This window comes from Salmo salar, chromosome 01, assembly GCF_965601325.2.
Source record: "Salmo salar chromosome 01, fSalSal1, whole genome shotgun sequence".
Classification (NCBI taxonomy): domain Eukaryota; kingdom Metazoa; phylum Chordata; class Actinopteri; order Salmoniformes; family Salmonidae; genus Salmo; species Salmo salar.
Window position 1 is genome coordinate 78,929,979 of NC_138291.1, and position 27,256 is coordinate 78,957,234.

At 42.1% G+C, this 27,256-nt stretch overlaps 1 protein-coding gene across 2 annotated transcripts in view; it reads left to right on the forward strand.

Annotated features, from left to right (window-relative positions):
• The first annotated feature begins 8,249 nt into the window (after window positions 1-8,249).
• slc25a28 (solute carrier family 25 member 28) overlaps window positions 8,250-27,256 on the forward strand; it is a 31,753-nt gene continuing 12,746 nt past the window's right edge. Inside the window, exon 1 of one of the 2 annotated variants that reach the window (XM_014211720.3) lies at window positions 8,250-8,966. In XM_014211720.3, the coding sequence (XP_014067195.1) occupies window positions 8,616-8,966 (351 nt within the window). In that variant the 5' untranslated portion in view covers window positions 8,250-8,615. 2 annotated transcript variants of the gene reach the window in all.

Sequence of the window (27,256 nt, forward strand, 5' to 3'; positions counted from 1 at the left end):
TTGTGAGGATGCAGGACTTGTGTTTATCTAGCTAATGTTACCTAGCAGTGTAGCCTATTTTATATTATGTACAGTATGATAATGTTACATTAAATTCATACAGTGGCTTGCGAAAATATTCCTCCCTTTTGCATTTTTCCTATTTTGTTGCCTTACAACCTGGAATGAAAATGGATTTTGGGGGGGTTGTATCATTTGATTTACACAACATGCCTACCACTTTGAAGATGCAAAATATTTTTTCCTTGTGAAACAAACAAGAAATAACACAAAAAAAACAGAACTTGAGCGTGCATAACTATTCACCCCCCCAAAATCAATACATTGTAGAGCCACCTTTTGCAGCAATTACAGCTGCAAGTCTATTTTTTTTATTTCACTTCACCAATTTGGACAAAATAGGAAAAACTCCAAGGGGGATGAATAGTTTTGCAAGGCACTGTATTTGTAACAGAGGGGTAAACGTTCATTGATATGCTAATGTTACTTGATCATGAAGCATGCTAGCTGGCTGGAGTTAGATGTGGATTGTAAGCTAATTTAATATGTACGGACGAGAAAATAAACCCTTTAATTATCTGCGCATGCTTGTGAGTTGTTGCATTATTCAAGAGTAATATGGTTTGGTTGCATTCAATAGTGTAATAAGTTTTAGAAAAAAAGTTGTTAAATAGTTTGTGCTTACAGGCTAGTGTGGCTACTGTGATATTTACTGTCAATTTGAGCTGCGGACCAAGACTGTTGCGTTGCCAGCCACAACAAGGTTGTAATTTGAATTGAAATGTAGAAATGTCTGGCCTTATTCCCAATACGAGATATGAAGGAATATGAGGAGTGGGGTGACGAAAGCGATTTCTACTTTTCAATTCACATTACATCTTTGCCTTACCTTACCAGTGCCTTCAGAAAGTATTCACACCCCTTGACTTTTTCCACATTTTGTTGTTTGTCACTGGCCTATAATGTCAAAGTGGAAGGATGTTTTTAGAATTTTTTTACAAATCAGGTTAAAATGTAAATCTGAAATGTCTTGAGTCAAGTATTCAACCCCTTTGTTATGGCAAGCCTAAATAAGTTAAGGAGTAAACATTTGCTTAGCAAGTCAGAGATGACTACCTCATCTCTACCCCACACATACAATTATCTGTAAGGTCCCTCGGTTGAGCAGTGAATTTAAAATGCAAATTCAACTACAAAGACCAGGGGGGTTTTCCAATGCCTTGCAAAGAAGGGCACCTATTGGTAGATGGAAAAAAACAGACATTGAATATCCCTTTGAGCATGGTGAAGTTATTAATTACACTTTGGATGGTGTATCAATACACCCAGTCACTACAAAGATAGAGGCATCTGTTACGAAGTCTAGTTGATAGGTAATCGACTAGCTGGGCTGTTCCACGGACCCTGTATGTAGGGACTTGTACAATGCTTGAACATGGCTATTGAACTTGACATTTGTGTCTGTCAACATTCAGTCAACATCCTCTTCTCAGGCTCTACATGTGAACGCCTGGGACTGATGCAGTGCACTGTATCAAATTACCTGCAAATCGTGGAGCATGTCCAGCATGGACCCCTGTCCAAAGAACAACTACTCAGCAGATATGACGATGTATTCAACGGGTCTGCTGAATCCGTACCTGGGGAGGTACACTTTGAATTGGATGAGAGCGTCACTGCAGTCCAGTGTGCTCCTCGCAATGTGCCCATTGCAATGAAGGCCCAGCTGTGAAGGCCCAGCGGGACAAGTTTGAGGCTGATGGCCACATGACATCTGTGACTGAATCAAAAATATGGTCATAGTGAAAAAGCCAGAGAAGATTAGGGTCTGCATCGACCCAAAGAATCTGAACCAAGCACTGAAATGCTCCCACTACATCATGCCGACACTGGAGGATGTCCTCTACAAGCTTCCCAAGGACAGGATTTTCCCATTGATGGACACCCGAGATGCATTCCTGCAATGCAAGCTGGACAAAGAAAGCAGCTTCATGACTACCTTCTGGACACCCTGGGGTCGGAAACGCTGGCTCAAACTCCCGTTTGGTGTGTCTGTGGCGCCGGAGGTATACCAACGCCAGCAGCATGAGTTACTCGCTGGACTCAAGGGCATTGAACCTATAGCTGATGATGTCCTGATCGTAGGCTGTGGTGACACAGACAAAGAAGCAGAACGTGACCACGATGTGAAGCTCCTAGCACTGATGGAGCACTGCTGATCAGTTCAATATGAAAGACGCCCACTTCCATGACCACATTCTCTCGGCCAAAGGCCTGAAGCCGGACCCAGATCAGAGCGATCCTCGACATGCCAAATCCGTCTGATGCAAAAGGAGTGCAGGGTCTCATCAGCTTTGCAAACTATCTTGCAAAGTTCAATCCACACCTATCAGCAGTCTATGAGCCTCTGTGCTGGCTTCTGGACAAAGACACACCATGGCACTGGCTACCCAAACACGAGGCAGCGGTGCAGGAGATGAAATCTCTGGCTTCATTCATGCCAGTGTTGCACTACTACAACGTTACGAATCCTGTCACAATCCAGAGTGACTCCAGCCAAAGTGGACTTGGATGCTGCCTTATGCAGGAAGGCCAGCCCGTTGCATTTGCCTCGAGAGCGCTCACCCCCACCAAACAAACTTATGCACAAATTTAGAAAGAGTGCCTCAACATCGTCTTCTCCTACCAGCACTTCCATCACTACTTGTATGGTCGAGAGCTGGTCACCGCTGAAACTGACCACAAACCACTCATTGCCATATTCAGTAAACCTCTCCTCAATGTGCCCAATAGGCTTCAAAGCGTGCTCCTGAATCTACAAAACTACAGCCTGAAGGTTGTTTACAAGCCAGGACCAGAGATGCACATCAGCAACACACTAAGCAGGGAAACAGCACAATGTACAGGCAGAAGCACTGCCTATCAGCGGCATGCCATCTGTTCGCTACAGCAGGAACCACAAGATGTTCAACAGATCAATCAGGTGGACTACTTAAAAGTCACAGATCACCGCCTAGCTTAGATCAGGCAACACACTGACAAGGACGAACACCTACAGTCACTGAAGTTCATGGTTCTCACAGGTTGGCCGTACCTAAAAGAAGAAACACCTTTCACAGTGAGAGAATACTGGACCTTTCAAGATGAGATAAGTAAACAAAACGGCATCTTGTTCAGACGTCAGAAGGTCATGATTCCCAAATCCCTACATCCAGAGATGCTTACCCGCATACATTCCAGTCACGTTGGATGTGACGCATGCTACTGCCAGGCACACAAAACATTATACTGACCAAACATGCAAGCAGAAATTAAAGACTTTGTCAGCAGCTGTACCACATGCAACGAGTACGCTCATGAACAGCAAAAGGAAACCATGATGTTGCACAAACTTCCCACAAGGGCCTGGCAAATCGTCAGCATGGATTTATTCAGCCACAGACAAAAGGACTAACTTCTCATCGTTGAACACTACTCTGAGTTTTGGGAAATTGAACTGCTCCCTGACTTGTCTGCAGAGACGGTCATAAAGCGCTGCAAGGCACAGTTTGCAAGGCAAGGCCAGCCTGACAAGGTCATCACGGACAATGGTCCACAATTCACTGCACAGTTCAAGTGTTTCACCTCAGAATGGAAGTTTGACCACATGACCTCCTCTCCAAGGCACCCAAATGCAAATGGCAAGGCAGAGTCAGTTGTCAAGATTGCAAAAAAACTGTAACAGCAACAACCCCTGGAAAGCCATCTTACAGTGGAGGAACACACCCACCAAAAACAGCAGCCCAGCGCAACGCTTTTTGTCCAGACGTCTAAAGACCACCATCCCTGTAGCTAACAAGTTACTTGAGCCCTGTGTCATGGTTGGCGTCACTGAAAAATATTGTACAGTCCAGGTGTGCATAGCTCTTAGAGACTTACCCAGAAAAGCTCACAGCTGATTGATAAACAAAAGGTTAATCATGGTCATGAAAATGACTTAGGTAATAAGTATTTTATAGCAGGAGCCTTATTCTAACAAACTAACCTGGGGAGTGTTCAGAGCTTATCCAGAACAGTGACTATAGAAGTACCCTGTTAAGCCTAGAAAGGACATTGTTCCCTAGGCCAGCTCCCCATGAAAAGAGCATTATGCATTTTCTATTATACAGTTAACAAAATATCTGCAACACGAAGCCTGTTTTTAACCGCCTGAAGAATCTGCTGATGTTGCTGCTGCGATGAACCTGATAACATAGATGCACATCCTTCTCTAGGGGATATCCATAATATACTAAAAGGGCCAAGGGCCAAAGTAGGCCTATTGTCTCCCTGATGGTAGATCAGTTGCTCATGAGTCATGGCCTGAGACTGGAAGACTGGCAAATATTGTTTGGTTCATTTAGTGGAGTAAAGGAATGTTGTCCACGCAATGCGGGGTACTTCTGACTAGAGGAAATATAAATGTATTAGGCCCTATTCCCACTACGAGTGTAACGACGGTCGTCAGGAATGGACCAAGGCGCAGCGGGTTGAGTGCTCATAATTCACTTTTTAATGAAAACACTTATACTAAACAAAACAAAACGATGGACGACGACGACGACGACTACAGCCTTAAAGGCAAACAACAGCAATTCAAGTGACAACCTCCCACAAATTACAAACACACCCTAATATATAGGACTCTCAATCAAAGGCAACTAGACAACACCTGCCTTCAATTGAGAGTCCACACCCCAATTAACTAAACATAGAAACAGACTAACTAGAAAGAACATAGACTAACAGAGCAGTGACCAAAAAACCCCGGAATACATAAATCAACTACCCTCTACATAATACACACACCCCGAACCACATAAACCAAATACCCTCTGCCACGTCCTGACCAGCCTACACTAACAAAATAACCCTCATACTGGTCAGAACGTGACAACGAGAGATGGAGAGTCTGAGAAGCGGAGTGGCGAAAGAGAGCCTCTTCACACTTAGTACACTTTTCGTAAAAATACCTTGGCTACACATACAGTGCATTCAGAAAGCATTCAGTCTTTTTCCACATTTTGCTACGTAATGACAAAGCAAAAAACAGGTAATTTTGTTTTGCAAATGTATAAAAAAAAAATAACTGAAATATCACATTTGCATAATTATTCAGACCCTTTACTCAGTACTTTGTTGAAGCACCTTTGGCAGCGATTACAGCCTTGAGTCATCTTGGGTATGACGCTACAAGCTTGGCACACCTGTATTTGGGGAGTTTCTCCCATTCTTCTCTGCAGATCGTCTCAAGCTCTGTCAGGTTGGATGGGGAGCGTCGCTGCATAGCTATTTTCAGGTCTCTCCAGAGATGATTGATCGGGTTCAAGTCCAGGCTCTGGCTGGGCCATTCAAGGACATTCAGAGACTTGACCCAAAGCCACTCCTGCATTGTCTTGGCTGTGTGCTTAGGGTTGTTGTCCTGTTGGAAGGTGAACCTTTGCCCCAGTCCCCACAGTGTGATGCTGCCACCACCATGCTTCACCGTAGGGATGGTATTGGCCAGGTGATGAGTGGTGCCTGGTTTCCTCTAGATGTGAAGCCTGGCATTCAGAACAGGGAGTTCAATCTTGGTGTCATCAGATCAGAGAATCTTGTTTCTCATGGTCTGACAGTCCTTTAGGTGCCTTTTGGCAAACTCTGTCGTGTGGCTTTTACTGAGGAGTGGCTTCTGTCTGGCAACTCTACCACAAAGGCCTGATTGGTGGAGTGCTGCAGAGATGGTTGTCCTTCTGGAAGGTTCTCCCGTCTCCACAGAGGAACTCTGGAGCGCTGTCAGAGTGACCATCGGGTTCTTGGTTACTTCCCTGACCAAGACCCTTCTCCCCCTTTTGCTCAGTTTGGCCGGGCGGCCAGCTCTAGGAAGAGTCTTGGAAGTTCCAGACTTCTTCCATTTAAGAATGATGGAGGCCGCTGTTCTTCGGGATCTTCAATGCTGCAGAAACCTTTTGGTACCCTTCCACAGATCTGTGCCTCAACTCAATCCTGTCTCAAAGCTCTACAGACAATTCCTTCATCCTCATGGCTTGGTTTTTGCTCTGACATGCATTGTCAACTGTGGGACCTTATATAGACCATGTGTACCTTTCCAAATCATGTCCAATCAATTGAATTTACCACAGGTAGACTCCAATGAAGTTGTAGAAATATTTTTATTTATGTTTATTTAACCTTTATTTAACTCAAGGATGATCAATGGAAACAGGATGAACCTGAGCTCAATGTTGAGTCTTATAGCAAAGTGTCTGAATACTTGTGTAAATAAGGTATTTCTGCCAGATAGATTAGCCCCAAAAGTTTTAAATCTGTTTTGCTTTGTCATTATCGGGTATTGTGTGCATATTGATGAGGAGAAAAAAAATATTTAATCAGTTTTAGAATATGGCTCTAATGTAACAAAATGTGGAAAAAGTGAAGGGGTCTGAATGGTCTCTGAATGCACTATATATGTGCTGTACGCAATAGCCTGGGGACGAGGTTACCCAAACATAGACGTTAATGATTTGTCAATCTGAACCAATCATAGACGTCTATGTTTAACAAGTTTGGACAGCACAGTACAGTACATTACAGTACAGTACAGAAAAGTAGAGTGTAGTTCAGTACAGTATAGTAAAGAAAATAATAGTTCAGTACAATCCTGTACAGTAGAATGTAGTAGAGTTATGTACAGTAGACAATAGAGCCCGCTAGAAATGAGTACACTACAATGCAGTGTACCTATTTAGGATACATCACCGTGAAGAGAATGAAATTCATATCATTATTGATGCATTTCTGTGTAGTATAGATCAGGGATCCATGATGATATTCCATTACGGCAATTATGTTACCGGGTGTAAACGCACTTCACATATTGTAGTTCAATACCCAAAATAGATTTGGTAATGTCATAGCTGACAACCCATTATTTTTGCAGACATCTTTCAATCTTAATTCGGAGCAGATATTTAATTACTGTGGAATTTCCCTCATGTGAAATGTGGTAGTAAGCCTTGGTTGGTCTTTAGGGATCAAGCTATAATGAAAAATGTGTATGTTTGTATATTGAACAAATATATAACCGCAACATGTAAAGTGTTGATCCCATGTTTCATGAGGCAAAATAAAAGATTCCCCAAATTTTTCAATTCGCACAAAAAGTGTATTTCTCTCAAATTATGTTCACAAATTTGTTTACATCACTGTTAGTGAACATTTCTCCATTGCCAAGATAGTCCATCCACCTGACATGTGTGGCTTATCAAGAAGCTGATTAAATAGCATTTTCATTACACAGGTGCACCTTTGTGCTTGGGACAATAAAAGGCCACTCTAAAATGTGCAGTTTTGTCACACAACACAATGCCTCAGATGTCTCAAGTTTTGAGGGTGTGTGCAATTGGCATGCTAACTGCAGCAATGTCCACCAGAGCTGTTGCCAGATAATTTCATGTTCATTTCTCTACCATAAGCCGCTTCCAACTTAATTTTAGAGAATTTGGCAGTACGTCCAACTGGCCTCAAACCGCAGACGACGTGCCAACATCCGCTTCTTCACCTGCGGGATCATCTGAGACCAGCTACCCAGACAGCTGATGAAATTGAGGAGTATTTCTGTAAGTAATAAAGCCCTTTTGTGAGGTAGAACTCATTCTGATTGGCTGGGTCTGGCTCCCTCCCAGGCCCATCCATGGCTACGCCCCTGCCCAGTCATGTGAAATCCATAGATTAGGGTCTAATGAATTAATTTCAATTAACTGATTTCTTATTATGAACTGTAACTCAGTAAAATCGTTGAAATTGTTGCATGTTGCGTTTATATAACAGTATATAAATAAACTAAATTACATCCATGAAAAGAAAGGTAAGTGGAAATACATACAATTACGCTAGCACTATTGAATGAATAATAAGAAACGTTGCCATCTGTTGCATCTCAATAAACCCAAGATAAAGCCTTATATCACAACAAAGGAGACATGGGAAAAGGAGAGTAAATAAGGTTGCCTTTGGTTGTGTTGACTACCGGTATTATACATTCCATCTGGCCGTATTTGTTTTTGAGCAGAAGTTGCAACCCAGTCATGACCTATTGTCCTTGACAAGCTTTTCCAGCCTCATACAATGGGGAGGCTACTCCGCCTCAGAGGGGGGGGGGGGGGGGGGGGAAACAACGGCGTCACCCGAGTTATCCAATCATAACATCGTTTTTTATTCGGTTCCCGCCTTCTTTAGATGTTGTTATCCAAGAACATAACTTTTGAAACCTGTCAACTTGTAATATACATTGATTAACAAAATAGCATGTATTAGAACAATATTTGTTATGAGCCATATCAAATCACACACAAATCATTTATATTTGAGAAAAATCTATAATATATCAGAAGGTTGAAATTCTGCCAATGGGCTCCCATTTCCTCCAGCGTCAAACGGTTAGTGTGTGTCCCAAACACTGCGTGGTGTTGTCCGCCCTGGGGACTGAGGCCAGGAGTGGAAACTACGACCGGTAAACATCTGGGACGGGAATGTAAAAAAACGAACTACAAACGGGAACACGAAATCGCTTTAAACGGAGTGCCATTTGGGCATAAAGACTGTCCATCGGGTTTCTAATGGAAGCGGATGGTTTCTTGAGAAGACGTCGGATGACAGCAGAGAGAGCAGGCGGGGACTCCGGGGTTGCTGGAGCCTCAGCCGGCGCAGAGGTCCGATGGCTCGGGGGAAGGATCTGGGGAGTGTCGGAAAGCCTCGTTGGGAGTTTGTCTCCCAGGATCGGAGGCGAGACCGAGATTAAGACTGTAATTCAGTTCAGTGGGGGGCCCCCTGAAGTAACGTTCGCAGATACTTCGGAACCCGACTATGAAGGTTTGCCGCAGGGCGCTTCGACCAGCACCCACATGGTTGCAGGAGCAGTGGCTGGGATCATGGAGCATTGCCTGATGTTCCCCATCGACTGTGTCAAGGTAACGTGGTAGGCTATGCTGGGATAGCGTTTAAACGCAAACTAGTTGTAACAGACTGATATTGGAAATTGGGCACATGAGGGTTGGACATTCCTTTGGGTCGTCATGACATGTGGCTTCAACTTGTCAATAAGTTTGGCAGGTCACAACACAGACGAATCAAGGTCGAACCGGACAGGCTTGCATTTCAGCTAGGAAACTAATTGAACATGCTAATTAACTCCCATCCACTGCGAATTATTTACTCGGCATAATTTCTGTAGTAGGTTAATGACTTTGGTGTACAGGATTTAATTGGAGTGAATATGAAACACTGTTCGCTAAAAGTTATGTTGCAGTTGTTAGCATCATATGCTAGTTAAAAAGCCATTTCAGCTAACGTTAGCTAACTAACCAACCCAACAAGGTCGGCCTGTGCATCAGCTCGAGCCTGGGGTCAATGTTGATTAGCTAGTAGCAAGCGAGCTAGTGCCTACTAGAAAATAGGTTAGGCTTATCAGTTTGACAATGAATGTTAGCTAGCTACTTTATTCCGTATTTTCATGAGCAGATTTTGGAAGCTATTTTAATACTTCGAAAATGAAACGAGAAGTTGTGATATTTGCTTTGGGGAAGGAGACCGAGTTAGCACGAAGCAGCACGTGTGCCCCTCCTGTACATACAAGCCAAGGCATACCAATGTACAACGCATTGATAGCCGGGATAGCGCTATTTACATACTAGTACATACTACTATTAACTACTTCCCTGTATTTCCGAACGTTCCCCCTATTCAAGAAGAGAACCCATGGGTGGGAGAAAACACCTGTCAAAATAGTCTCTACACTTTTCAGCACCAAAAACATAGCCGAGCTACAAGTAGCTTTTAACTAGGCAGAGAATGCATTGACGCTGGTGTGGTCTTCTAAGGCAATTTTAACTGCTGCCTGGCTAGCAGGATTTAGGTGGGGTGGAAATGTTCATTGTTTACGGAAAATACAGGGCTGGATGTTCTGGGATTAAGTTTACAATGCTACTATGTTGTGCTAATTCTGCAGAATTAGGCTGACAAATTGGCTCTACCACTGCACACTTTTAAGAAAAGTTATCATAAGACTGACTATACATTAGTTTTGGATTATGTACTTAGCTGGGATGACTTGGGTGTTATGTAAACAAGAGATGATAAATTACATTGGCCTGTGCAGTTTTGACAGGCCCACTCAAGGATTTAGATCTACTCTGTAAAGGGCTGTAGCACATGAGCCATGTCAATGTCTGGTTTCTTCCCATCTTGTGGTCCCTGGGGTCTCCAACCCTGTTCCTGGAGAGCTACCCTCATGTATTGTTTAGCTCCAACCCCAGTTGTAACTAACCTGTTTCACCTTATCAACCAGCTAATTATTAGAATCGGATGTGCTAGATTAGGGTTGGAGTGAATTTACAGGACGGTAGTTTTCCAGGAACAGGGTTGGAGACCCCTGCTGTAGAGATAGTCATGAGTTGGTCCTTGATTGAAATGATAGTTTACTGCTATGCAGATACAGATCAACAGAGTGAGAGTGGTATGGTAGGTAGGGAGAGGAGTCAACAGTTTGTGTCAGGTGGGAGAGCAGGGCTCTCAGAACAAAGCAGAGATTCATCTTCTTTCCCAGCTGTAGTTCCCACCTCTGCTCCAGGTGCTGCTCAAACAACTCGGGCTGTGTCTCAATAGTCAGAAGTGGCTTCCTCTCCCTGTCTCCTTTCTTTTCAATGACATGAAAGGACAGTTGAAACAAAGCATGTTCCCAGTGTGCATCCAGCCACCATGTTGCTTTCACATATACTGTGTTTTCAGATCCGTACAGACGAAGGAGAGGAGGCGAGGATGTATCTTTAGAGTGTTGAGGTGCAGCCCAGACAGTGAAATTGTCTGCCTGCTGAGGAAGGGCAGCCTGAGCTAGATGCTACACAGACTCACTGATCTATAAATCATGTCACCTGTCAAACAACATGGCGTTAACTGGCCCTACTCATAAACACATTACCAGATCTGTACAGATGGAGGAGACTTAGCTCAAGCTGACAGCTGACCCCAGTGGACTAGCACTGACACAAACACAGTTAAAAATCCTTGTAAAATAGCTTGCAATGGTTGTGGCAGATTGCACAGTAGAGATAATGTCGTAACTTGTTGTTTACACTCAATCCAGGTTGAGATTAGGCATGCTCTTTCCAGGCAAGCTCTCTGCAATACAAAACCATACCAAAGGCTACATTTTTTAAAATTTAACCGTTATATAACTAGGCAAGTCAGTTAAGAATAAATTCTTATTTACAATGACAGCCTACCAAAAGGCCTCCTGCTGGGATTAAAAATATAGGACAAAATGCACATCACGACAATGGAGACTCTACATAAAGAGAGACCTAAGACAACTTAGCATGGCAGCAACACATGACAACCACATGGTAGAAACACAACATGGCAGCAGCACAACATTGTAGCAGACAACAGCACAAAGAGCAAGAAGGTAGAGACAACAATACATCACACAAAGCAGCCACAAATGTCAGTAAGAGTGTCTATATTCAGTCCCAGTCAAAAGTTTGGACACTCATTCAAGGGATTTTCTTTATTTTTACTATTTTCTACATTGTTGAATAATAGTGAAGACAACACTATGAAATAACATATGGAATCATGTAGTAGCCAAGAAAGTGTTAAACAAATCAAACATCTTTGAGATTCTTCAAAGTATCCACACTTTGCCTTGATGACAGCTTAAAATCAAATGTTATTGGTCACATACACATGGTTAGCAAATGTTATTGTGAGTGTAGCAAAAATGCTTGTGCTTCTAGTTCCGACAGAGCGGCAATATCTAACAAGTAATCTAATAATTCCACAACTACCTTAATACACACAAATCTAAGTAAAGGGATGGATTAAGAATATGTACGTATAAATGTATGGATGAGCAATGACCGACCGGCATAGGCAAAATACAATAGATGGTATGAAATACAGTATATACATATGGGATGAGTAATGCAAGATATGTAAACATTATTATTAAAGTGTAATTAAAAAAGTGACAAGTGATCCATTTGTTAGTGGCCAATGATTTCAAGTCTGAATGTATGCAGCAGCCTCTCTGTGTTAGGGATGGCTGTTAATCAATCAAATGTATTTATGAAGCCCTTCTTACATCAGCTGATGTCACAAAGTGCTGTACAGAAACCCAGCCTAAAACCCCAAACAGCAAGCAATGCAGGTGTAGAAGCACGGTGGCTAGAAAAAACTCCCTAGAAAGGCCAGAACCTAGGAAGAAACCTAGAGAGGAACCAGGCTATGAGGGGTGACCAGTCCTCTTCTGGCTATGCCGGGTGGAGATTATAACAGCACATGGCCAAGATGTTCAAATGTTCATAGATGACCAGCAGGGTCAAATAATAATAATCAATAAAGACTTAAAGGTTGAGACTGAGTCTGCGTCTCTCACATGGATAGGCAGACCATTCCATAAAAATTGAGCTCTATAGGAGAAAGCCCTGCCTCCAGCTGTTTGCTTAGAAGTTCTAGGGACAGTAAGGAGGCCTGCGTCTTGTGACAATAGCGTATGTAATGTTTTCACTTAGAGGTAAAATATATATAGAAAACAATAATGGTCCTAAAATGGAGCCTTGAGGAAGACTGAAATTTACTTTTGATTTGTCAGAGGACAAACCATCTACAGAGACAAACTGATATCTTTCCGACAGATAAGATCTAAACGAGGCCAGAACTTGTCCATGTAGACCAATTTGAGTTTCCCATCTCTCCAAAATAATGTGATGATCGGTGGTATCAAAAGCAGCACTAAGGTCTAGGAGCACGAGGACAGATGCAGAGCCTCGGTCTGACGCCATTAAAGGGTAGTTTACCACCTTCACAAGTCCAGTCTCAGCGCTATGATGGGGTCTAAAACCAGACTGAAGCGTTTTGTTCTACATTGTTTGTTTTCAGGAAGGCAGTGTGTTGCTGCACAACAGCTTTTTTTGTTGTTGAGAGGAATGGGAGATTTGATATTGGCCCATAGTTTTGTTTATTTTCTTGGTTAAGGTTTGGCTTTTTCAAGAAAGGCTTTATTACTGCCACTTTTAGTGAGTTTGTTACACATCCGGTGGATAGAGAGCCATTTATTATGTTCAACATAGGAGGGCCAAGCACAGGAAGCAGCTCTTTCAGTAGTTTAGTTGGAATCGGGTCCAGTATGCAGCTTGAAGGTTTAGAGGTCATGATTATTTTCATCATTGTGTCAAGAGATATAGTACTAAAACACTTGAGTGTCTCCCTTGATCCTAGGTCCTGGCAGAGTTGTGCAGACTCAGGACAACTCAGCTTTGGAGAAATGCGCAGATTTAAAGAGGAGTACGTAATTTGCTTTCTAATGATCATGATCTTTTCCTCAAAGAAGTTAATGAATTTATCACACTTTTTAGTGAGCTTTGTGATAGTATCAAATATAAATGTAGGATTGTTCTTATTTCCCTCAATTAAGTTGGAAAAAAAGGATGATCGAGCAGCAGTGAGGGCTCTTCGATACTGCACGGTACTGTCTTTCCAAGCTAGTTGGAGGACTTCCAGTTTGGTGTAGCTCCATTTCCGTTCTAATTTTCTGGAAGCTTGCTTCAGAGCACAGGTATTTTCTCTATACAAGGGAGCTAGTTTCTTATGACAAATGTTTTTAGGTGTGCGACTGAATCTAGGGTATTGCGCAAAGTGAAATTGAGTTCCTCAGTTAGGTGGTTAACTGATTGTTGTACTCTGATATCCTTGGGTAGGTGGAGGGAGTCTGGAAGGGCATCTAGAAATCTTTGGGTTGTCTGAGAATTTATAGCACGTCTTTTGATGATCCTTGGTTGGGGTCTGAGCAGATTATTTGTTGTGATTGCAAACGTAAACAGCCTGTAAACAGTAGCTATGAAAAGTGATTGAGTAGCCTGCATGGATTCCATGACTAGAAGCTCAAAAGACAGTTGTTTTTTTTGTAAATTGAAATTTGCTATCGTAAATGTTAGCAACACCTCTGCCTTTGCGGGATGCGCGTGGAATATGGTCACTAGTGTAACCAGGAGGTGAGGCCTCATTTAACACAGTAAATTCATCAGGCTTAAGCCATGTTTCAGTCAGGCCAATCACATCAAGATTATGATCAGTGATTAGTTAATTGACTATAACTGCCTTGGAAGTGAGTGATCTAACATTAAGTATTCCTATTTTGAGATGTTATCTCTTTCAATAATGACAGGAATGGAAGAGGTCTTTATTCCAGTGAGATTGCTAAGGTGAGCACTGCCATGTTTAGTTTTGCCCAACCTAGATCGAGGCACAGACAGTCTCAATGGGGATAACTGAGCTGACTACACTGACTGTGCTAGTGGCAGACTCGACTAAGCTGGCAGGCTGGCTAACAGCCTGCTGCCTGGCCTGCACCCTATCTCATTGTGGAGCTAGAGGAGTTGGAGCCCTGTCTATGTTCGTAGATAAGATGAGAGCATCCCTCCAGCTAGGATGGAGTCCATCACTCCTCAGCAGGCCAGGCTTGGTCCTGTTTGTGTGTGAGTCCCAGAAAGAGGGCCAATTATCTACAATTCTATCTTTTGGGAGGGGCAGAAAACCGTTTTTAACCTGCGATTGAGTTGTGAGACTTTGCTGTAGAGCTCATCACTCCCCCTAACTGGGAGGTGGCCAGAGAAAATTACTTGATGCCGACACATCTTTCTAGCTGATTTACACACTGAAGCTATGTTGCGCTGATGGCCTTGAGATAGAAGTTATTTTTCAGTCTCTCAGTCCCAGCTTTGATGCACCTGTATTGACCTCGCCTTCTGGATGGTAGCAGGGTGAACAGGCAGTCGCTCGGGTGGTTGTTGTCCTTGATTATCTTTTTGGCCTTCCTGTGACATCGGGTGCTATAGGTGTCCTGGAGGGCAGGTAGTTTGCCCCCGGTGATGCGTTTTGCACACTCTTGGCATTCTCTCAACCAGCTTCATGAGGTAGTCACCTGGAATACATTTCAATTAACTGGTGTGCCTTGTTAAAAGGGAATTTGTGTAATTTCTTTCCTCCTTAATGCATTTGAGCCAATCAGTTGTGTTGTGACAAGGTAGTGGTGGTGGTGGTATACAGATAATAGCCCTATTTGGTAAAAGACCAAGTCCATATTATGACAAGAACAGCTCAAATAAGCAAAGAGAAACAACAGTCCATCATTACTTTAACCTCTTATGGCTAGGGGGCAGGATTTTCACGTCTGGATAAAAAACGTACCCGATTTAATCTGGTTGCTAATCCTACCCAATAACTAGAATATGCATATACTTATTATATATGGATAGAAAATACCCTAAAGTTTCTAAAACTGTTTGAATGGTGTCTGTGAGTATAACAGAACTCAAATGGCAGGTCAAAACCTGAGAGATTCCTTTACAGGAAGTGGCCTGTCTGACCATTTCTGGTACGTCTTTGCCATCTCTATCTTTTACTAAGGATCTGTGCTCTAACGTAGGAAGTGTCACGTCGTCCATAGGCGCTCAGAGCCCGGGAAAAACCTGAATGTCGTCATCCCAGCCCCAGGCTGAAACACATTATCGCCTTTCTCAAGTGGCGGATCAAGGGACTGTGGGCTTAGGCGCGTGACCTGGCCGCCCCCGTCTTTGTGATTTTTTTTTCCCTCTGTTTGCCGAAAAGGAGATTCCCGGTCGGAATATTATCGCTTTTCTACGAGAAAAATGGCATAAAAATTGATTTTAAACAGCGGTTGACATGCTTCGAAGTACGGTAATGGAATATTTAGAATTTTTTTTTGTCACGAATTGCGCCATGTGCGCGACCCTTCTTTACCATTTCGGATAGTGTCTGGAACGCACGAACAAAACGCCGCTATTCGGCTATAACAATGGATTATTTTGGACCAAACCAACATTTGTTATTGAAGTAGCAGTCCTGGGAGTGCATTCTGACGAAGACAACAAAGGTAATGAAACTTTTGTAATAGTAAATCGGAGTTTGATCAGGGCTAAACTTGGTCGGTGTCTAAATGGCTAGCCGTGATGGCTGGGCTATCTACTGAGAATATTGCAAAATGTGCTTTCACCGAAAAGCTATTTTAAAATCGGACATATCGAGTGCATAGAGGAGTTCTGTATCTATAATTCTTAAAATAATTATGTTTTTTGTGAACGTTTATCGTGAGTAATTTAGTAAATTTACCGGATGTTTGCGGGGGGTATGCTAGTTCTGAACGTCACATGCTAATGTAAAAAGCTGGTTTTTGATATAAATATGAACTTGATTGAACAAAACATGCATGCATTGTATAACATAATGTCCTAGGGTTGTCATCTGATGAAGATCATCAAAGGTTAGTGCTGCATTTAGCTGTGGTTTTGTGACATTATATGCTAGCTTGAAAAATGGGTGTCTGATTATTTCTGGCTTGGTACTCTGCTGACATAATCTAATGTTTTGCTTTCGCTGTAAAGCCTTTTTGAAATCGGACAGTGTGGTTAGATAAAGGAGAGTCTTGTCTTTAAAATGCTGTTAAATAGTCATATGTTTGAAAAATTGAAGTTTTTGTATTTTTGAGGAATTTGTAATTCGCGCCACGCCTATCATTGGATATTGGAGCAGGTGTTCCGCTAGCGGAACGTCTAGATGTAAGAGGTTAAGACATGAAGGTCAGTCAATCTGGAAAATTTCAATAACTTTCTTCAAGTGCAGTCGCAAAAACCATCAAGCGCTATGATGAAACTGGCTATCATGAGGACCACCACAGGAAAGGAAGACCCAGAGTTACCTCTGCTGCAGAGAATACGTTCAATAGTGTTTCCAGCCTCAGAAATTGCAGCCCAAATAAACTGAGCGAAACAAGAAACGTCCTCTCACTGTCAACTGCATTTATTTTCAGCAAACTTAACATGTGTAAATATTTGTATGGACATAACACAATTCAACAGCTGAGGCATAAACTGAACAAGTTCCACAGACATGTGACTAACAGAAATTGAATAATGTGTCCCTGAACAAAGGGGGGAGGGGGGGTCAAAATCAAAAGTAAGTCAGTATTTGGTGTGGCCACCAGCTGCATTAAGTACTGCAGTGCATCTCCTCCTCATGGACTGCACCAGATTTGCCAGTTCTTGCTGTGAGATGTTACCCCACTCTTCCACCAAGACACCGGCAAGTTCCCGGACATTTCTGGGGGGGAATGGCCCGAGCCCTCACCGTCCGATCCAACAGGTCCCAGACGTGCTCAGTGAGATTCAGATCCGGGCTCTTCGCTTGCCATGGCAGAACACTGACACTCATGTCTTGCGGAAAATCACACACAGAACGAGCAGTATGGCTGGTGGCATTGTCATGCTGGAGGGTGATGTCAGAATGAGCCTGCAGGAAGAGTACCACATGAGGGAGGAGGATGTCTTCCCTGTAATGCCCAGCATTTAGATTGCCTGTAATGACAACAAGCTCAGTACGATGACGCTGTGACACACCACCCCAGACCATGACGGACCCTCCACCTCCAAATCGATTCCGCTCCAGAGTACAGGCCTCGGTGTAACGCTCATTCCTTCGACGATAAACGCAAATCCGACCATCACCCCTGGTGAGACCGAACCGAGACTTGTCAGTGAAGAGCACTTTTTGCCTGTCCTGTCTGGTCCAGCGACGGTGGGTTTGTGCCCATAGGCGACATTGTTGCCAGTGATGTCTGGTGAGGACCTGCCTTACAATAGGCCTACAAGCCCTCAATCCAGCCTCTCTCAGCCTATTGCGAACAGTCTGAGCACTGATGGAGGGATTGTGCGTTCCTGGTGTAACTCAGGCAGTTGTTGTTGCCATCCTGTACCTGTCCCGCAGGTGTGATGTTCGGATGTACCGATCCTGTGCAGGTGTTGTTCCACGGGGTCTGCCACTGTGAGGACGATCAGCTGTCTGCCCTGTCTCCCTGTAGCGCTGTCTAAGGCATCTCACAGTACGGACATTGCAGTTTATTGCCCTGGCCACATCTGCAGTCCTCATGCCTCCTGCAGCATGCCTAAGGTAAGTTCATGCAGATGAGCAGTGACCCTGGGCATCTTTGTTTTGGTGTTTTTCAGAGTCAGTAGAAAGGCCTCTTTAGTGTCCTAAGTTTTCATAACTGTGACATTAATTGCCAACCGTCTGTAAGCTGTTAGTGTCTTAACGACCGTTCCACAGGTGCATGTTCATTAATCGTTTATGGTTCATTGAACAAGCATGGGAAGCAGTGTTTAATTCGTAAAAATCCAATTATCTTTGAAATTCAGGGTCCTGAAAAAGGAACAATTCTTTTTTTTGCTGAGTTTAAATGCATCACAGACTTCAAGTAACAGACATGTCTCAACACCATCTGTTCTTAGGAGACTGTGTGAATCAGGCCTTCATGGTCCAATTGCTGCTAAGAAACCACTACTAAAGGACACCAATAAGAAAATACTTTCTTGGCCCAAGAAACACGAGCAATGGACATTAGAGCGGTGGAAATCTGTCCTTTGGGCTGATGAGTCCAAATTTGAGATTTTTGGTTCCAACCGCTGTGTCTTTGTGAGACGCAGAGTAGGGGAATGGATGATTTCCGCATGTAGTTCCCACCATGAAGCATGGTGGAGGTGCTTTGCTGGTGACACTGTCAGTGATTTATTTAGAATTCAAGGCACACTTAACCAGCATGCACTCTGCAGCGATATCCCATCTGGTTTGCACTTAGTGGGACTATCATTCGTTTTTACAACAAGACAATGACCCAACACATCTCCAGGCTGTGTAAGGGCTATTTAACCAAGAAGGAGAGTGATGGAGTGCTGCGTCAGATGACCTGGCCTCCACTATCACCCGACCTCAACCCAATTGGGATGAGTTGGACCACAGAGTGAAGGAAAAGTAGCCAACAAGTGCTCAGCATATGTGGGAACTTCTTCAGTACTGTTGGAAAAGCATTCCAGGTGAAGCTGGTTGAGTGAATGCCAAGCGTGTGCAAAGCTCTCAAGGCAAAGGGTGGCTGCTTTGAAGAATCTAAAATGTAAAATATATTTTGATTTGTTTAACACTTTTTTTTGTCAGGGCTGTGTTATTACATAGTGTTGATGTCTTCACTGATATTCTACAATGTAGAAAATAGTAAAGATAATGAAAAACCCTTGAATGAGTAGGCGTCAACTTTTGACTGGTACTGTATATACTTGTCAGGGCCGAGGGAACTGTTTTCATTTAATTTAACTTTTATTCAGAGATTAGTCACATTGGGACGTTGACATCAAATATATTGCAGGAAAAACCTTTTCAAGATGGCAGCAATCTGCAAAGATACATGTAACTCTCTGTCACAAGAATTTTCAATCCCAATGATAATAACTACCAATCAATAAGCTTTGACCTATCCCCAATGTTTGTAAGACCCTGGGTTTAATAATAATTAGGCAAAGACTCATCTTATGCAAAAGCTCCGTAAAGTTTATTCACGATAACGTTCTAAAGTCAAAATACAAAGAACATGTCATTTTATAACTTACTCCCTCCCTACTTACACACATACCTACACACAAACAGTAGATAGCCTACGCACATACAGACACACGGACAGTAGGTGGGATGTATCCTTCCCCATAGTTCTCACCACTGTTTATCACTACCAAGCTGGCAGTTCCATTCCCCCGAGATTAGAGGGACCTTGATGGGACTCCCTTTCCTGCCGTAGGTTTCTCAGAGTTCTAGTCAGGTCATACAGTTCAATTGTTCTCTGTATTTCCTTAGTCGCACAAACATTTCTACTTGTCTCGACCAAACCTTATTAGACTGAAGTTTATCATTCTAATTCATTATACATGTTACAGAATCTAATAGTTACGTTTGTCTAATTATTCATTATATATGTTACATAATGTCATAATTACGTTTCAGGGTGGAATTGTTTAGTCATTACCTTTAGACATATACATTCCCATATCAATCCACCCCATGACTAAATCATACACACTGATACATCAATCGCCATATGGAATCATAAATGTTACACAAAACCAATACATGTATTTACATCAGATGCTCATCAATGACTGTTCTAGGCCTATATCCAATTACAACTCTTCTTTTTAGGTTTTTCATTATAACCTTCATTAAAAGAAGTCTGTCTAAACATTGAAGATAGTCTCATCCATCATGGGCCCCTCGTGGTATGGGGGAGATGTGTTATGCTTCTCGTGGTTGAAAGAAACGGAGCCATCTACGAGGCCTGTATTCGTCATCCCACTGGTCGGAGCTCGGAATCGGTCCATATCTCACCATCTGTTGCGTCATCGATCTAGAGTTCTGGTGATTAAACCTCTCACACGAGGGACCAAACAGTATCCACACAACACCAACACACTCATACAGGTGAAAGCAGCCCACTATACGGTAATTACAACAACAACAAAAAAAAAATCCAAACATACTATCGAACCACCCAGTCAGTGATGTATCCACCCCAGAGTTCGCCGCTAACTCGTTAGCCAATGTGGTTAAAACAGCCAGGGCCTTGGTCACTGATCCATCTGGAGCTGTGTTATTCAGAATAAACGTACAGCAATGAACCCCTATCATTCTACATGCCCCGTAATTTTTTGCCAATAACATATCGAGAGCATCCTATTTTGCCAGGTCATGAGGGAGGTGGCGGATAATTGGTCAGAGAACCCCTTTACTGCATCCCCGGTTTCATTCATGAATCTCTGTTGATTATAATAGATGTAATTAATCCAATCCACATTTTTTTTATTTATTTATTGTCAACCACCAAAAGAACGTAGTGGTAAAGCCTTCACCTATTTGATTCATAGCTTTGTATTCATCTGGAACTTCCCTGGGGATGCCAATATCATTAATCTAGACAAAGCTACTCCCATCCTGGTCAAAACTCCTCCTGTGCCTACTTTAGCCTCCTATAACTGGTCTCTGATGACTAACTTGAACTGGTTGGACCAATAACACCGGGGCGCAAGTTCCTAACCACCCTTTTGGTAGTGTCTATCGTATGCGTCCTTTGCTGGTACAAGCCCACCATACATCAGTTATAGGTGCTGTGAGGTTAAGAATTTTTTCCTGTACTTCCAAACCTAAGTCGGTCACATTTAACAATTGCCTTACAGCCATTAAAATCACCTAAGTTCTCGGTGACATTCTTGTATCTATCACACTGGTACTCATCAGGAGTTAAAGTGATCCGAGGTGGGTTGGCCGAGTACTTCAATCTGGCCAACCCAATCCCTGTACAGTTGTCTGCTTCCCTAGGAAATTGTTTGTTTACCTTAAATCCTACATCTTGACCTTTCTTTGATTCCTTATTCTGTAAGTCACTCCTCCTGGATGGTGAGTGTATTATATAGTTTATCTCTTACTTATCAATGACAACAGCATTGAATAATTAGTACCGGAAGGTGGTGGATCTGAATGTATCAGAAAGATTACCAAGACTATGATGCAGCTCAGAGTCCCTAATATTCCCAAAAACCGCCAACCCTCTCCTGCCCTTAGTCGGTCTGCTAGGTACCACCCCATACTCACACCTCTAGGAGCACACACAGTGATGAACGGTCGGGATAGGGAATCTTCGTTAACCTGTTGGGTCTAGGGGGCAGCATTTGCACGTCTGGATAAAAAAAATGTACCCAATTTAATCTGGTTACTAATCCTACCCAGTAACTAGAATATGCATATACTTATTATATATGGATAGAAAACACTCTAAAGTTTCCAAAACTGTTTGAATGGTGTCTGTGAGTATAACAGAACTCATTTGGCAGGCAAAACCCTGAGACATTTTCTGACAGGAAGTGGATACCTGATGTGTTGTATTGACTTTAAACCTATCCCATTGAAAAACACAGGGGTTTAGGAATATTTTGGCACTTCCTATTGCTTCCACTAGATGTCACCAGCCTTTACAAAGTGTTTTGAGTCTTCTGGAGGGAGATCTGACCGAACAAGAGCCATGGAACGATGATGTCCCATTAGACACCTGGCGCGCGAGTTCATGTTGGGTACCCTCGTTCCAATACGTTATAAAAGAGTATGCATTCGTCCACCTTGAATATTATTCATGTTCTGGTTAAAAAAGGCCCTAATGATTTATGCTATACAACGTTTGACATGTTTGAACGAACGGAAATATATTTTTTCCCCTCGTTCATGACGAGAAGTCCGGCTGGCTTACATCATGTGCTAACGAGACGGAGATTTTTGGACATAAATGATGAGCTTTTTTGAACAAAACTACATTCGTTATGGACCTGTGATACCTGGAAGTGACATCTGATGAAGAGAATCAAAGGTAATGGATTATTTACATAGTATTTTCGATTTTAGATCTCCCCAACATGACGTCTAGTCTGTATCGCAACGCGTATTTTTCTGGGCGCAGTGCTCAGATTATTGCAAAGTGTGATTTCCCAGTAAGGTTATTTTTAAATCTGGCAAGTTGATTGCGTTCAAGAGATGTAAATCTATAATTCTTTAAATGACAATATAATATTTTACCAATGTTTTCTAATTTTAATTATTTAATTTGTTACGCTGACTTGACTGCCGGTTATTGGAGGGAAACGATTTCCTCAACATCAATGCCATAGTAAAACGCTGTTTTTGGATATAAATATGAACTTGATAGAACTAAAAATGCATGCATTGTCTAACATAATGTCCTAGGAGTGTCATCTGATGGAGATTGTAAAAGGTTAGTGCATCATTTTAGCTGGTTTTATGGTTTTGGTGACCCTGTCTTTGACTTGACAAAACATTACACACAACTCTTGTAAATGTACTGTCCTAACATACTCTAAATTTATGCTTTCGCCGTAAAACCTTTTTGAAATCGTAAAACGTGGTTAGATTAAGGAGATGTTTATCTTTCAAATGGTGTAAAATAGTTGTATTTTTTAAAAATTTGAATTTTGACATTTATTTGGATTCAAATTTGCCGCTCTTGAAATGCACCTGCTGTTGATGGAGTGCACCACGGGTGGCACGCTAGCGTCCCACCTAGCCCCAAGAGGTTAAGGAGGTAACCCCCGGACCCTGTTGGTACTCGGTTCTTCTCTTAACTCTGTGTGATCAGCAGGGCTTGTATGTGTACATACCTTTTTGCAGTGGGTAACATGGACCCAAGTGACTCGCTCAGCTATTCTAATGGCAAAGGCGGTGGTCTAACAGAACCTGGTATGGGCCTTCCCAACGGGGCTGCTTTCAGTCTTTCCTCCTCAGGGACTGGATCCTCACCCATTTCTCCTGGTTGGATTGAGTGAATCACCTTCTCCTTTAATTCACCTGTTGGACACAAAATCTTGGACATACGGGTTTGGTTAACAAACAGTCTTCTCATGTGTTCTGCTAGTATATCTTCAACTTCTATGCCTACCTGTTCTGGTCTCCCTGACTCTGGCATTTCTATATGGTCTACCTGATTAGCTGAAATGTAATCCATTATTTAAAGAAATAGATCCTAGTAAACCAACTCTAGCCTTTCTCTCCTTTCTTATTTCACAGGCTCTAGTCAATGCTACTATTTTGGCCTGCTGTGCAGAATAATTTCTGGGCAATGGTTCATTTTCTAACACCTTAGTTCCTGAAACCAACTGCTTTCATTCCCCTTTTAGTTAGGGTAACAACTACGTGCAACAAAATCATCATATCTCTTCCTAACGAATTTACTAAACATATTCTGGTCTCCACTCAGTAACTGTTATCTACCCATTCTGTGTCACTTCTATCTTCTCTCAATCCTGGCTTATTATGAGATTCTAACCATCTGCTCTCTATCTTGTTCTCCTCCTGCTACTCCTAAACCATCAATGTCTCAGCAGTGTGGGGGAGGACTTCTCCATCTGCCCTTCCTTCTATCTGTCTGTCGCTCTTTCTCATAACAGACAGTATCAAATATGGTTTCTGTTTCCAAATATTGACTAAATGTCTCACTGTCTCCCTGTTTGCACTCATGGATTTGAGAAAAATCAACATGTCTATGGTAGTAATCTCTAAGATTATTACATAGTTGATTAAGTTTATCTCGATACTCTCAATGATACTGGATCACCACAGATGTCGTCATATATCCCTGTCCTGTTTGCTTAGAATATGTCCTAAATACTTAACATAAGTCTACCATTATTAAACTTATTTTTGCTAACTTTCTAATCTTATTCAACAATATAATATATCTATTTCACAGCCGTGTTGTGTTAAATTTCTTACACTGCGTACGACAACAGCTGACTACCTAAGGGAAAATAAAACCTAGCTAGGTAATGTATAAAAATATTACTACTGGTCAAAAGATATTCAAATAACATAATCAGATCAAAATCACTAATCTGAACAACTCCACAAAGAAATGATTGTACCCTTATGGTCATAGGAAAATAGACTTAAGGAAGCCTACCCTTAGTCAAAGACTATGCCCTTTCTTCTCATTAGTTCTTAGACATATTTGTAATTTGAACCAAAAACTCCATAATTATCAATTACACAAATTACCTGAAAATCAGTATTACAAATTACCTTAAATTCTTTATCCAAATGGCTTTCCAATGAGGCTGATCAGACCGCAAAGGAAAGCCATGGTAGAGGTCAAAAGTCATACCACCCCTTCAAAGAAGTGCTTCTTACTATATTAGACAAATTAAAGAAAAACCATCAAACTTTTTCTACATGCTGTATCCCAGGTTCCCAGAACATTCCTTTATCAAAAGAATTCACATGTTTAATTAAAACTCAGAAAATAAAACTTCTAAAATTCCATGTGTGCGCGTGCCCCTTTAAGATATCGTGGCACTAAGAAAAATGGAAATCTCTTAAGAAACCGTGGCACTCCTTCTGTCTTTACAGAGTCTGAAGTCCCAATGTATGCAGATGATACAGTGATAAATGCATGCAAATAGTAAACAACAAGCTTCACAAGAACTCACTACAAAGAAAACAACTGATGCCCCTGAGACAGATATCTATGTATCAGGGGAGAAGCTCCAGGTGGTATCTGATTTTTAAGTACCACGGCATCATACTTGATTCCAACCTCTTTTAAAAAGCAAGTGAAAAAGGTAACTCAAATAACCAAATTCAACCTAGCTAACTTCCAAAACATATGAAATTGTTTGACTGCAGAGGTAACAAACTGTACTTCAAATCTATGATACTCCCCTACTTAAAATACTACTTGAGTAGTTTGGACCAAGCTTGCTTTACAACATTAAAACCCATTCAGTCTGTCTGCAAAAAGTCTCTCGAAGTGCTTGATAGGAAACCCAATAGCCATCATCAGTTACATTCTCAGAAAGCATGAGCTCCTGAGTTGGATTTTATTTTATTTTGCAGTACACTGACGCATGTCTTGTATTCAAGATTCTAAATGTCCAGGCTCCCCCTCCACTTAGTAATGACTGGACATTGTTCCACGTAATGGAAACAGATTATAATGTTAGGATACATTAAACTTCCTGCTCAAATTCACCAAGCAACAATCATCAGAAACTATCACAACTTTTATAATTCAACTGTAACTAACTCCCTTATTCTTACCAGTAGGCAAAAATATACCCCCTACTCAAACAACGTTCTGCCTTACCTCTATTGTAAGATTAAAAGCACATTTTACAACTTTCTCTTCTCTTTCAGCTTCATACTTATGAAATGTCCAAGACTTAAAAGGAACATGTAAATCGCCAAATTTATAACATACATCAGTCAACCCTTTAGAATAAAAAAAATAAACATTTCGGTGGGCACAACTCTGTCGCCCTTACCTATCCGCTTATTATTAGAATCAATTAGATTTAGGGAACTGTCTCTTCTTTGATTCAGTTATTTTAAATACGACTCCCTTCTCAATATGTTATTTTCAGCAGACCATTTAGGCAACAGACAATGTATTACATCGAAATCGCCTCGCTATTATTTTGAATGAATTAGTCTTTCAATTTAACCTAAACAAGCCTATTAAAATGTTCAGTTTATATCTTAAACAAACACTAACGACTGTATCTTTCCAGGCAAAACATACCAATAGTTGAATTACAATCAGAAACCCAGATTTTAGTCAATTGGTGCCTAGGCTGGGAAACGAACCCGAGTGTCCCGTGTGGCCGGCGAGAATTATACAACTGAACCACCAAAGCTATTGAAATGACGAAGACTCCTCGCAAATAACCCTATTTATAATTGTCTGTAGTCGTAAAATCAGGCACGTACTACTGAGACAATTCACAGAAAATAGCCCTAATTTAAAGGTCCAAGCATTTCTCCGGCGATGATTCTCATTACTCTCGTTGTCTCTCTCTTTCTCCCTCTATCTTTCTGTATGTCCCCTTATCTTCTCTTTTCATTTCCTCTCTTAACTTTTGTCACTCTCTCTATCTCCTACTCAGAATTTAGGAATAATTACTATTGTGACTTTTGATAAGTTATTAGGTCTCATACGCACATAATTTTTCCCCTGTTGATTTCCTTCTTGAATCTTTCTCTACACTTGCCTTCTTTTCCGGGCTTCAGACAGCCACACCCTAGCGGTGTCAAGCCCTTCAGTCTGTTGCTTCTCTGCCTTATCCCCACATACCTTATGCATCTGCCTGATCATTCATTCTAGTTTTTCTATATTTAAACATCCATCAAATTTGTACTTTTTTCTCCTTTTCGGGCCAAAATAGATTTTTTTTTAAATCCTTGCCCTGCATTATATCTCTCATCTCCGGTTAATTCCGGAATCCCCTTAGAGGATTTACTACCCATGTTTATTCAATTACTATTGTTGTTATTATGCTTCTTCTCACAATCTATGTGTGTGTGCTATTACTCTCTATGTGTGTGCTAAGAACCTTGGCGTGACCCTGGACAACACCCTGTCGTTCTCCACTAACATCAAGGCGGTGACCCGATCCTGTAGGTTCATGCTCTACAACATTCGCAGAGTACGACCCTGCCTCACACAGGAAGCGGCGCAGGTCCTAATCCAGGCACTTGTCATCTCCCGTCTGGATTACTGCAACTCGCTGTTGGCTGGGCTCCCTGCCTGTGCCATTAAACCCCTACAACTCATCCAGAACACCGCAGCCCGTCTGGTGTTCAACCTTCCCAAGTTCTCTCACGTCACCCCGCTCCTCCGCACACTCCACTGGCTTCCAGTTGAAGCTCGCATCCGCTACAAGACCATGGTGCTTGCCTACGGAGCCGTGAAGGGAACGGCACCTCTGTACCTTCAGGCTCTGATCAGTCCCTACACCCAAACGAGAGCACTGCGCTCATC